Below are 12,318 nucleotides of genomic sequence, written 5' to 3'. Positions count from 1 at the left end.
TCCACTAAAAGACCACTAAACGGCTTCTAAACGACTCAAGTTCTCTACCTAAACGGAATATAGAAAGACTTCGTTTAGCAGACGGCAAACGACTCATGCATTCTAAAAATAGCAAAAAAGCTGGTGGCGCTCTCTGTTGGTGGGATACCCCAATCAGTTGAGCTTCATCGCTTGGAGGAGAGCTTTCTCATTTCCACTGTACTGTTGTATGGTTTCGCATTAAAGTTATGCATAGCTAGAACTGGAACTTCGATACGATTGTTTAAATACTAAATTCCAATATCAACCACCAGCACTGAAGCTAGTGAGATTTGAGTAATGATTGCTCGTGGTCCACGTATCTGACCGCACGACCATTCTTATTGATTTTTGCTCGGAAAGTTCTAAGGGTTCATACAATAGCAATATTATAAAGAGATATGAAACGCCATCTATTGAGCAAACCAGTGAAGTTATGGAACTTTCGTTTTTTTCCATGGATATCTGATTTTCCAGTCGTTTAAGCTTAATCTGTGGCGCATGGGATAGAATCTTGCATAATCCCAGAAGTTCGTGTGAACTGCAATCCGACCAAGGTGTTATAAATGACAAGGTGAAGTTGTTCAGAGCAAAATGACATTTCTCGACTTGACATTTCTCTTCCGGGGGCTCCGGTATAAAAATCGGGGAGGGCTGGTGCGGGGTAATGAAATTTGTATGCAGAGAGTGACAGATGTCCCCCACAATGTCGCCGAGCAAAAGCGATAAAAATCAACCTTCTAAATACATTATCCTTGAATCCGACACGTCGCTCGAGCCATGTCAAAGTTTGCTTGACGGGTAGCAGTCGAACGGAAATGCTTGCGTGATGTAAACAACAACAAATCAACGCTTCAAAAATCTGGTTCGGAAACAAGCAAACATATCTCTGTGCAGAAAATGATATTCCCGGTGTGGAACTAAAACTCCAAACTAGGATAATTCTCAGCAGCCTCAAAAATGAAGCTGTCGCTACCGTTGCAAGGATACTTTGATCTGCTGAAGCATTCACCGGGCGAGAAAAAGTTTGTCTGCATCAACTGCGGTCGGCCTGTGTCCGGCCTGTACCGTCAGATCAGTTCCACCGTGCTGAAAATTATCGACTGCGTAAGATTTTTGTTTAAACCGTTCCACATTCTCAAGACCGGTTAAAAGACTTGAGCGCCCTGTTTGCCTTTCAGGATAAATGCAAAAAACCTGCCGACAAGTTCATCGAGTTCGAGGTGCTTATCATTCTGATCGATTTAATACTGCTGTCCAAGCCCGCCTATCGACATATTCTTTACAATTCCGATTGTAAGGTGCGTAGACTGGCCATATAAATTGATTGTAAAACAGTGTTTCATCGGAGAATTTCTATTCTAGAACCTCTGGAAAATTGGCTGCATTCTGATACTGCTCGAGGCGTACTGTTTCTGGACAGATGCCTTCCGCGGTATAACCAGCATTACCTATCGTTCGCACCTGACCGATCCGTTCCTGTCTGAAAAGGGGTTCTACCTGTCTACCGTTCATTTCGTGGCCGGATTTATACTGCTGTACGGGTTTATTTACTTATTTACCCGCGTTCTGCACCGCTCCGTGCCGAAGGTAACGGGCAATGGGAAAACCTACCCGCACATGCTGCTGCATGGCGTGATACTGGCCAGCATCGGGAAGTTTCTTTTCATTCCCATCATTATCTGGAGGGAAAACTCGACCGAGACGGGCATGGCCATCCATATTGTGCTGGTGCTGATGTATTTTGTGATATCGCTGGTACAGATCCACTCGGTCGTTAGTGACTGTACGCGGTCGCGATCCGGCGTGATCGTCATTCTGGCGTTTATTGTTAAGGCATACTTTCTGACTCGAGTGAGCGGATTGCTGCAGCAGTTTGTATAATAAATTAGTATTCTCACTTATGTGTCCGTGTCTGCTTAGTCTACAGCTTCTGTGCAACTTTATTGCGATCGTTTTGCATTGCGGCAGGGTGTTCCGACCGCTTTGCAGCGGTCAATATTTCCGCAACGGCCGATAAAGTATCGCTGTACGGTAGGCTTACTTCCGTACCCGCTGCTACGTCGTGCAGTTCCAGCTTCTCTTCGCTGGCGGCTTTCGCACCTACGACCACAACGACTGGATAGCCCATTTTACGCGCATCCAGCAACCGCTTGCCAATGGTGAGCTGTGTACGATCGTCCACAATAACGTCCCCCGCACAGTTTGCCAACGATTGTAGATCGTCGTGAAGTTTGCCGACCCACGGGGTTGCTTGAGCCTCCTCCTTACTGCCCGCCTTGGGGGTAATGATGCAGACACGGTACGGCGCAAGTGCGACCGGCCATCGTATTTCCTTCTCGCTGGACAGGACTTCGATCGAGGCGGCCAGTAGCCTCGTCACGCCGATACCGTAGCATCCCATCTGGAGGGGCACCGGTTTCCCATTCGCGGCCAGACACGTCGCCTCGAGCGCCTTTGTGTACCGATCCTCGAGAATGAATGCATGCGCCACCTCGATGCCTGCCTGTCGTTCGAAAGTGTCACTTCCGGTTTCGCAACTTTTACACCGTTCGCTCAACGCCGGGAAAAGCTCAGCGTTCGTGTGCATTCCGCACCGGGTGCAGCGGATCAGCACATCCTCGCCCACCTCGCTCGGGAAGTGATACTCGTGCGACAGGGATCCACCCATCGTCCCACAGTCTCCGGCCACCTTTACGAACGGGACGCCGATTTCGCGGAACAACCGGCCGTACGCTTCGTTCACCGAGTCGTACGTTTCCTGGCACCGTGCCCGGTCAACGTCGAACGTGTACAGGTCCTTCATGAGGAACTCTTTCGCTCGCATCAGCCCAAAGCGGGGTTTCATTTCGTCCCGAAATTTGGTCGATATCTGGTACAGGCGCAGCGGAAACTGGCGATACGTAACGGGAGCGATGGCGGCGAGTAGCGATGTGATTGATTCTTCGTGTGTCTACAAAAGGGGGGGCGGTAGGAGAGAAAGAACAACACATGTTTAAGCTTCAGCGTGGTGGCAGCAAATGTGGCACTGTAGGCTTACCGGTCCCAAAATTTGCACCTTTCCGTGCCGATCGGTCGTCTGGAGCAGCTCTGTCGGTGTTCCCGCTTCGGTAGCACCTAGTCGGCCACTTTTCTTCCACAGCTCTGCCGATGTTAGGAGCGGAAGTACCATCTTTTGTGCTCCGACCGCTTCCATGTGCCGGTCTATCAGGTCAACAGCTTTCTGCAGCGATCGCTGTAGCAGAGGCAGTAGGTAAAACGTCCCATTGCCTGCCTGTCGGATGAGTCCCTGTTCCAGCATGAGCTACGAAAAAAGAGGAGCGTGAGTAAACCTAATTACACGAGAACCATTCCTTCGACGAATTACCCTTTGACTTTTGGAGGTGATATCCTGCGATTTTATGGTAGCATTTTTCGGGATGATTAAGGCTGGTTGAAACAGTTTGGAAACTCTCTGCATCGTCGCGTTCGTTCTTGGCCGGTAAAGCAACGAGTAATCACAGAACCACACGGCACTAACAACATTCACCCCACACGGGCTTGGCGTAACAACATAAACAAATCGGCGCACCTGGAATACGTCACTACTGAATCACATGTCAAAATGGGGTTGCTAGAGGAGATAACAAGTGCGGGTTGCGGAATTGAAAGAGTTTAAATAATAAAACCCTTTTCTTTCGTAGGAAAATAGTTCATACAGTTTTATGGATCCAGCGTACGTATCGTTGGAATTTAGGTTACTTTATTTGTATAATACATTCTCTTTCGCTAGGGTAAATCATGACAGAAGAGATAAAAACTGTAAACGAAACGAAACAAAACTTTACATCAACACATTGCAGGGCGTTTGCGGACAAGCGAAAGCGACACAACGCGTTCGCTTGGGAAATGATTGAACAAAATATGAAGTGAACAATACTTGTGCTAAATCCAATCCAACCATCCTTGCGACTGTAGGTCAGATTGATGGAGAGCAACACATCTTTTAAACGACTCACTTAGTTCCTCCAATGTCTCTTAAATGATGTTCACGAAATTTGATCGCTTCTGCAATGCGCTATTTGCAACGATGGAGGAATGTTCAGCGAGTAGGTTGTTATACGCTGCGGTTGCTGAGCTGCTGGGACGCACACCAGGGGAGGATCTAGTGATCCGAGTGTTCTGGCTGGAACCCTTCCATGTCTGGCAGCGGGTTGCCCCACTCACGTGCCATAATGAGAATTGTGTTCTGGTGCAGCTTCGGTCCAATCAGCGGGTTCATTTGGGCCATGTAGCAACACAGCCAGCTGGAAGGAAAGATATGGTGCAAAACCAAGGTCATTCACTGGCTGGTACGTATCGGTGCACTGCTGCTCTACTTACAACAACCAGCATGTCGCCGCCGTCAATATCAGCACACACTGGACGATTCTGTTGCAAAAAAAAAGAATAAATTGTAGTTCAGGCTCAGTGCGTAGGGGAGTCGTCAATCCCGCATCCAGTCACAAAGCGAATACATACCCACGGTTCGGGCCCTTCGGAGCAACAATCGGCAGGACAATGCCAACCACGCCAAAGATGGCAGAGAAAATGATAATTGGCAGCGCTGAAGCACCCATTGCTGAATCCGGCAGTAGACTTTTTAGGCGGGTTTGAACTGCAGCGACTGTATTTACCCCAAAACACACGCACACGGGATCGATCGATTTTCTGGAGGACTGCGAAAAGCAATGAGAAAAATATCACATGACAGGCGTACAGGCAGTGCGATATGACGTCACGGATTGTGTTGTTGTTGCGAGCTGTCATTCTCCGCGCACACACACGGCATGACAGCTGTCACAATATGCCACCTGGGTATTGTTTACGTTCTGCTTTTGCCTTTTTCGTACAGTTTCTTTTGACCAAAACAGTGCAAACTGTTGTGTGCCGCGAGATAAGAAAAACCCGCCAGCATCGAAGGAATGGACCGCTTTCTCCAACTCACTTCCGGCAGGGAGGAAAGATAGAATAGCACGGTTGTAATTTACAAAACCTACGGAGTGCGGTCGATGAGGTTGGCTCGAAAGTTTGTTTACAAAACTAACGATCATCTATGGACGACACCGACGAAGCAATCGTTGGGTGTGCAGGTACGCGCGTGTTGAATATCGCTGTTGTGAAAGTATTACTAAATTCCTCTACGTCGGTGTGAATAATTCTACTGCATGTTTGTGTACTGTGCTGTGATCCAGTGATCCGCCCGGCCTTGCTGTTTCGTTTGTAAGTTATTCTCCGCTTTGTACGATAAACAACAAATTAGGGCAATGGACGTGGCCGCAACATCGACAAAAATTACGCCCTATTAAGAACCACAAAAGAAAGCCGTTGCGAGGTCCATTGAGTGAATTAAAGGTAGATTGTACTTTCTTTACCTTTAGATATGAGTGTTAGAGTATTGCTGTCTCAAGTGAATTCGAGTGATGCGCATCAATTTGCACCGATAACGATTATATCGATTTGGAGTGTTTGTGCTTACACTGGACGTAATTTAATAAGGCCGATTTTATCAACCTTTCCTTGTCAATTGTTTGATTTTAAATGGGGCTTATTGCAGAATGGTTCCGAAAAGGGTACATTATTTGGCGACAGGCTCAAATTTGAACTCAAACAACCCCAACGCATCTAATTCTTCGTTGTACACAACATCATCCTCGACAAATTAAATTCTCAGCCTAACAACGGCCTTAACCGTCTTGATCGTAACGCAACCGGCTTACGCAACGCAAAGTGCACCCAAACACTTCTCACGCGTCCCATAAGAGAGCCGTCCGCGTGCACGCGCATTGACCCCGGATTGCCGGCAACCGGGCACGAGATTTCGTTTGGCATGCACACGAGATCAATCGCGCATTCCACACCTGAAGAATGTAACAAAAAAAAGGATGAATATGATTTTATGCTACACAAACACACCCTTGCTGCTTGTTTTGCCGGAATTCAAATGAGGCTACAGAGCGAGAGAGAGAAAAAAAGGATCACCAATAAAAAAAAATCCAGTTCCTCCCTCTCTCGTGACCGGCGAAGAGGTTCTCCCTCCTTTTGCCCCCCCCCCACACCATCGCAAACGGACGGAATGGTTGTGTTTTGTGTGACCCTCCCCACCCGTTCGGATGGTGCCAGTTAGCGTCGAGCGCCGCTGTATCGTTCCAGACGTCGAGGCGAACGGGTCTGGAAAGCAATAGCTGCGCGTTCTTCCTATCGAAATCGTTTCGTGTACTACCTCGGGCGCCACACATCTTCTACAGTTCTAGCCGGTCCAAGCGGGTGAAGATCGGTGACGGGCGAGGGTGGCGGTGCGGTTTCCTTTTCCTCCATGCAGCCACGTGCGCACATGGCTTTCGGCAACGCGCGCGTTTAAGATAAAAAGGGTCATTATTGTTAAAGAGAGGCAATACGACGCACGCACGTTTCACCAGGCGAACACAGGCTGTGCTGGAGTGGCAGTGCCGGGTAGTGAGGAAAAGTAGTGTAACTCGCCGCAGGCTTTAGAAGTAGATCGGCTTTGCAGAACGGCGGACCGGTTTGAAGGTAACCGTACTTTGGTAAGTGTTAATAAGTGAAAGCAAATGCGCTTAAAGTAGACGCAAAGTGTATATGGAACATCTCCGATATCTGTAATCTAGTATTTCTAAGCGCTTCAGTCAACAGGCGCCCAGTTCATGGTTAGCCAGTTTTGTGGTAGATGATCCTGATTGATCCTTGGCATCGTTCTTTCTCTCCGGTGTGTATGACTAATGATCAATAACCACAGTGTCCCCTACTGTGAGCTGTAATGCCAAATTGTGCAACGCCGTTAGCCGTTGTGTCCCCAACTATAACTCATCCCTCAGTTGGAAGGCCTAAACCGTTCCATAATTACAATGTTTTGCAGTGAACGGCAGTGGATTGGCGTTTTGTGTTCTCCAATCATTTTGATACGGCAGAAACCGTTTCATTTCGATTCGTAATGATGATGACTTTGAATGTGTAGTGACCCTAAAACCACGCGGGTATGCGCACGTGTTAATACCATTCAATGTGATTGTTCATTGTGGAGCAGTTTAGAGTGTGGAATTATTGGAATTGGAACACCAAAACAAATAAAAAAATAATAATCCTTTTTATTAGGGGTAACTTGTATAAATCGTTCCATTGAAATTATAAAAAAAATCGTAAAATGGCCGTGATTGTACAACCCCAACTTGTTTCGATCTTTTCAAATAAGTTAATCCGCAAAAACGCAGAACGAGACGCATAACAACCACCATACACTCAAGGTTAAACCGCCCCAACAAAAGAGGGTCATACCAGGCACGATGATTTTTAAGGCTCGTTTGTTTCGTCTTTCCTCCACTTCAAACGCAGGATTTAGCTAAATCTGGATATTACCGGTTCGGGGCGGATAAGATGCGTAAGATTCTCATCTCACCTTCCATTCGATCTGTGCGTTCTGCGCAATCGACCTGTTTGGACACCCGAGGAGGACTAGAAGGTGTAATGAGGCTCCGCGGGGTCCAACCAAACGCCAAACAGCTTTCGATCATTTACCATCGGTGCAAAGAGCACATTTGGTCGAGGATGAAATTTACGCGCACGGTTTGCACGATCACCTTCCCCGCCGCGCAAGCTACTATAGAGTTGATATTGTTGGTTCTCACATAAGAAATGGTGCTCATATCGTTAGGATATGGGTGAGTAACGATCGAACGCCGACCCGGCGAAAGATGTTGTGTAGCAGTTGTTGTTGGGTAAACATGTTTTTCTTTCGCTTTTATATCCTCTCACCTATCGCGTCTGAGGATCTGGGCGGGAGATATACGCTTTTCGGGCGCTTTGGAGCGGTGCGTATACGGCGATGGCCGGTTTTTAAAGCCGGTTTTTGTTTTTGTTTTGATGTTTTCTTCTTACATTTCGTAAACAAAATACACTTTTGAATGGGACCTGAACGTAAGCACAAAGAAAATCAAAAAAGTTCCACCATTTTAGGAATTCCACATTTACTGCGCACGTTTCGTACTGTACGCCGTCAGCAACATTTTGGGGGATTTTTTTTCTCTTGTTTTTAATACCCATCGATCGCCCGAAAACCGTTCGCCGGATTGTAAACGAAAACGACATTTTTAAACAAATGTTCTTAGCAACCTTGTCCACACACATAAACACACACATACACACACTTTGGCAACATTTGTGTAAAGCAAGCCTACTTTCTAACAATCGTTTCGCAAACGGTTGCTGGGTTGTTTACTTCGCACGTGTTTCTGTTGGCGTAGTGTGCTCTACCGGTTGAACGGTTGTGGGCGAAAGGATTTACAGGAAGCTTTAAACCTTCCACAATATATTCGTGATAAATCTGCCTTCCCGTTTGTTTGTTTGTGTAGCTTCTTGGTAGTGTGATAAGCAAAACGTTGGCTTGCTTTTACTGTTACCTACATGTCAAACTCTAGTACCTGTTGGTGTGGTGTTGGTACTTTCTTTACGACGAAAGCCTTTACAAAAATGTGTTTAATTGAATGATTTATACTGTTTTTTGTGTTTTTGTTTAATTTGACACTGGCCGACTTTGCCTGGAACATATATCGTAATTCGGAGTTAATAATATGGAGCTTCCCTACATCCGCATATTCTGTTCTGCCTAAAAAACTAATTGCAATTAAGAAAACTGACTTCTGAATGGCGTGATCATCACTTTTATTCTTTGGCACAACAACCGTTGTCAATCAAGGTCTGCCTGTACCACTACTGGGGCTTGGCTTTCAGTGACTTACTGATTACACATAGCAAGAAAGTCAAATCCTACGTAAGAGAGCACACGGTCCATCCGGGGATTGATCCCTTGACGGGCATGTTGTTAAGTAATTCTAGTTGACGACTGTACCACCAGATAGTCCCTGATCAATACTTTACCACTTACTATAAGTATCCTCTATGAGAATTCAAGTCTTCTGTGAATAGACTTTCGAAATAGACGTTCTTACTCAATTTCTTAATATCTGATGGACATCTATAGTTTAATGTAGACCACAACACACGCATGCATTGATATTTCGAAGCACTTGGTACTGATCGACATCATGTATACTAGGATGCGTCCCATCGTGGGGTTATGGTAACAATCGGATTAAATTCATTTGGCAACTAGATGTAGAGGGTTAAGAAAAAAATGTCTAAATTAACCATTACTGAGAATCTACCATCCGGTTCAGAGTACGGTCTGCTGTGTAGCAATACAAAATAATGTTGATCAAAATCGATCGCGTTTCTTGCTAAGCATTAAGAGGATCCCACCGTTGTAAACTTCTTCCGGAAAGCATTTGCGCATCTACGTACCTGTTCAGTCGCATTTGTTTTGAATAAAACTATTTGTCCTCGGTGGAAGGTCTGTCGCATTCGATACCCGTCGATCATAACTGTGCGTACATGTAACCGATTTGTCGTTCAGTTTTTGCCTCATCATCAAACGGTAGACATTGTAATACCCTGCACGCAAAAAAAACACGTCCAAACAATGGCTTTATGTGTAGGCCGACACACAACATCAGTGCCAGATGGTAAAGAGACTATCGTATGTTCGAATACAAAAAAAAAAACAACGATAACTCGAATAGAAACAGTTGTGCTAATACTAAAGCCGATTCGTACCGATAAACCTAGTATAGTGTGTCCAGAGTCCAAAGTAGTGATGAGCGTGTCTGAACGAAGATCTTTTACCACTTTTACAGCAAGGCAGCAACCGTAGCACGGTAAAGTAGCAGCAAGCAAGCAAGGCACCGGACCGTTTACCAAACCGTGATGGGTCTATCACGCGTGGAGCGCGTTATCCCCGGGACACGATGGCTGCGCGGCTACACGGGACAGTTCGTCGTGGCCGATCTGATCGCCGGTATCACCGTAGGTTTGACAGTACTTCCCCAAGGGTTGGCATATGCGACACTTGCCGGTTTAGAGCCACAGGTAAGATGGATTCCTGTTGGTCTCGTTCCCTAGCTAACTCTTCGTTCTTCGTGTTTCAATTCCACAGTACGGTCTATACTCCGCCTTTGTCGGTGGCGTTGTGTACGCGCTTCTGGGTGGCTGCCGTGAGGTGACGATCGGTCCAACCGCCCTACTATCACTCATGACTAGCCGACACACGGGCTACGGAGGTGCGTCCGGTCCACAGCTCGCCATACTGCTATGCTTCCTGTCGGGCGTGGTCGAGCTGCTGATGGCCGTCCTACGGCTTGGTGCGCTGGTCGATCTCATCTCGCTGCCCGTTACGGTGGGCTTCACGTCGGCCACCGCACTGATCATTGGAGCGTCCCAGCTGAAAGCGCTGCTCGGCATACGCGGTGGGTCGGGGTCAGGGTTCGCCAGCACCGTGCGCACCGTGGTGGAAAAGCTTCCCGAGGCCCGGATAGCCGACAGCATACTGGGTGTCGTATCGATCGCTGTACTGCTGGCAATGAGGGTAAGATACTGTCTTCTTCTATCTGCATTCTTCCCCTAATCGTCTCCTTGCTTTCAGAAATTAAAAGACATCAAAACACCGCCCGAAGCTACGCGAGGACGCAAAACACTGGGATTCGTTTGCTGGCTGATTGCAACAGCGCGCAATGCGCTCGTCGTGCTGGTGACCAGCTTTGTCGCGTTTTACTACGATCAACGGGGCGAACGGCCGTTCATACTGACTGGCACGGTGAAAAGTGGAATTCCGGACTTTCAGCTGCCACCGTTCAGCACCGTACTGCCGACAGGCGGTGGACCCAATGGAACCGAACCAGTGCCGGTCGGCTTCGTCGGCATGATCGAGGAGCTGGGTCCATCGATTGCACTCGTGCCCATTATCGCGGTGCTGGGCAATGTGGCCATCTCGAAAGCGTTCGGCGGCAGCGGCATCAATCCGACGCGCGAACTGGTCGCCCTGTCGCTCAGCAACATTTGCGGATCGTTCTTCAGCTCGTTTCCCGTGACGGGATCGTTCTCGCGCAGTGCGGTCAACCATGCGAGTGGCGTAAAGACACCGATCGGTGGCATCTACACCGGTGCGCTCGTGCTGTTGGCGCTGGGTGTGCTGACGCCCTACTTCCAGTACATCCCGAAGGCTGCCCTCAGCGCGGTGATCATTTCGGCGGTCATCTTTATGATTGAGTACGAGGTGATCCGTCCGCTGTGGCGATGCAGCAAGCGCGAGCTTATTCCGGGCGCGGTAACGTTCGTGCTGAGCCTAATCATCGGTGTCGAGCTGGGACTGTTGGCCGGTGTGCTGACCGATCTGGCCTTTGTCGTGTACCGGACCGCTCGCCCACTGCTGACGGTTAGCGTGGCAGATACGGCCCTCGGCACGCAGTACATTTTAATCCGTCCAAATCACAGCCTCTTATACTTTCCGGCCGTCGAATGGGTGCGCAACGTCACGTCCAAAGCTATCAAGCAGCATGGCAACATTCCGGTGGTGTTTGACTGCCGGTTAGTGAATGGTAAGTGTTGGCAGTCTATCTTGTCGTCACCGTCTTGTTGTGTACTAATGGATCTTTTATCCGTTCGATAGAATTCGACTACACTGCCGCGACTGGTTTGCAAATGCTGCAAAAGGAGCTGGAGAAGAAAACGATCCCCCTGATCGTGTACGGATCGACGAACGAGGTGCGAAAGCTGCTTCAGGAAACGCTGAAAAGCAGCCTGATCGAGGTGACGAACGATGACGAGCTGGAGGTTCTGCTGCAGGAGCTGTCGCCCGCCGACGGTGCAGGTAAGCATGAGCTGCGGGAAGTCGTTACACCGCTCCTATCGCCCGACCGTGCACCGCCCATCGCCGAGCTCGAGGATTCGTGAACGGTTTACCATGTGCCTTTTTATCAGTCTGTGTGTGTGTGTGGTGTGGTAATGTCCTGTGTACGCTGTGTTCGTTCCGACCCATCTATTACTCTTTATGTTGCGTATCATCCCAATCATCCTTTGTCGACCGCTGCGTGTACCGCTTGCGCATGTGCTATGTATGTGTAACCCACCCATATGTATCGGGCCAAATTCATGTTCCTTTCTGTATGTTATCCTCTATCTTCGTCGCGTGTATTATAGGTGTACGATAAGAAAAGATAAGAAATCTCCTTCCTAAAGCTCTCCTGGACAAAAGGGGGGTAACTTATCAGCTCATGCTCATGATTACCCCTTGAATATTAGTACCGATTGGCCACTGACAGGCAGAAATGAATTCGAATTTATTGTTAACTATATTTGTTAAGCGCACAGGTTTCTGTGTATTGCCGGATTAAAATAAAGCAAATGTATTTTAAACACAATGTGGCATGTGGCGATCGG

The 12,318-nt window shown here is 47.8% G+C and overlaps 4 protein-coding genes across 10 annotated transcripts; 2 read left to right on the top strand and 2 right to left on the bottom strand.

The window, feature by feature from the left end:
• Positions 1 to 824: 824 nt before the first annotated feature.
• On the top strand, positions 825 to 1,924 carry LOC1274254 (protein ARV1). Its single transcript, XM_313347.5, has 3 exons — positions 825 to 1,125; positions 1,200 to 1,319; positions 1,384 to 1,924. Exons 1-3 carry the CDS (start codon positions 979 to 981, stop codon positions 1,900 to 1,902), a joined length of 786 nt encoding a protein of 261 aa, XP_313347.4. The 5' UTR covers positions 825 to 978; the 3' UTR covers positions 1,903 to 1,924.
• LOC1274253 (probable proline--tRNA ligase, mitochondrial) lies at positions 1,796 to 3,599 on the bottom strand. Its single transcript, XM_313346.5, has 3 exons — positions 3,386 to 3,599; positions 3,059 to 3,322; positions 1,796 to 2,971 (listed from the first exon to the last, which is right to left on the bottom strand). The coding sequence occupies exons 1-3, from the start codon at positions 3,476 to 3,478 to the stop codon at positions 1,943 to 1,945; spliced, it is 1,386 nt and encodes a 461-aa protein (XP_313346.4). The 5' UTR covers positions 3,479 to 3,599; the 3' UTR covers positions 1,796 to 1,942.
• Positions 3,600 to 3,718: 119 nt separating this feature from the next.
• Positions 3,719 to 4,655, bottom strand: LOC1274252 (V-type proton ATPase subunit e 2). 2 transcript variants are annotated; one of them, XR_009764838.1, is made up of 4 exons: positions 4,519 to 4,655; positions 4,381 to 4,428; positions 4,017 to 4,304; positions 3,719 to 3,817 (listed from the first exon to the last, which is right to left on the bottom strand). XR_009764838.1 is itself a non-coding variant. In XM_313344.5 (3 exons), the coding sequence occupies exons 1-3, from the start codon at positions 4,614 to 4,616 to the stop codon at positions 4,163 to 4,165; spliced, it is 288 nt and encodes a 95-aa protein (XP_313344.3). In that variant the 5' UTR covers positions 4,617 to 4,655; the 3' UTR covers positions 3,719 to 4,162. The 2 variants fall into 2 exon arrangements, 1 of the variants encoding a protein (XP_313344.3); XM_313344.5 differs by having other exon boundaries at positions 3,719 to 4,304.
• A 202-nt stretch (positions 4,656 to 4,857) lies between these two features.
• On the top strand, positions 4,858 to 12,299 carry LOC1274251 (sodium-independent sulfate anion transporter). Of its 6 annotated transcripts, none has more exons than XM_061644878.1 (6): positions 4,889 to 6,581; positions 9,741 to 9,972; positions 10,040 to 10,468; positions 10,526 to 11,477; positions 11,549 to 11,749; positions 12,079 to 12,299. In XM_061644878.1, the coding sequence occupies exons 2-6, from the start codon at positions 9,811 to 9,813 to the stop codon at positions 12,087 to 12,089; spliced, it is 1,755 nt and encodes a 584-aa protein (XP_061500862.1). In that variant the 5' UTR covers positions 4,889 to 6,581; positions 9,741 to 9,810; the 3' UTR covers positions 12,090 to 12,299. The 6 variants fall into 6 exon arrangements, with proteins under 6 accessions (XP_003436532.2, XP_061500860.1, XP_061500862.1 ...); XM_061644879.1 differs by having other exon boundaries at positions 4,892 to 5,259; XM_003436484.2 differs by having other exon boundaries at positions 4,858 to 5,259; positions 11,549 to 12,299.
• Positions 12,300 to 12,318: the final 19 nt, after the last annotated feature.

Source organism: Anopheles gambiae, chromosome 2 (assembly GCF_943734735.2).
Source record: "Anopheles gambiae chromosome 2, idAnoGambNW_F1_1, whole genome shotgun sequence".
In the NCBI taxonomy this organism is placed as follows: Eukaryota; Metazoa; Arthropoda; class Insecta; order Diptera; family Culicidae; genus Anopheles; species Anopheles gambiae.
The sequence above is the reverse complement of the archived record's forward strand: the minus strand, read 5'-3'. Positions and strand labels throughout refer to the sequence as shown.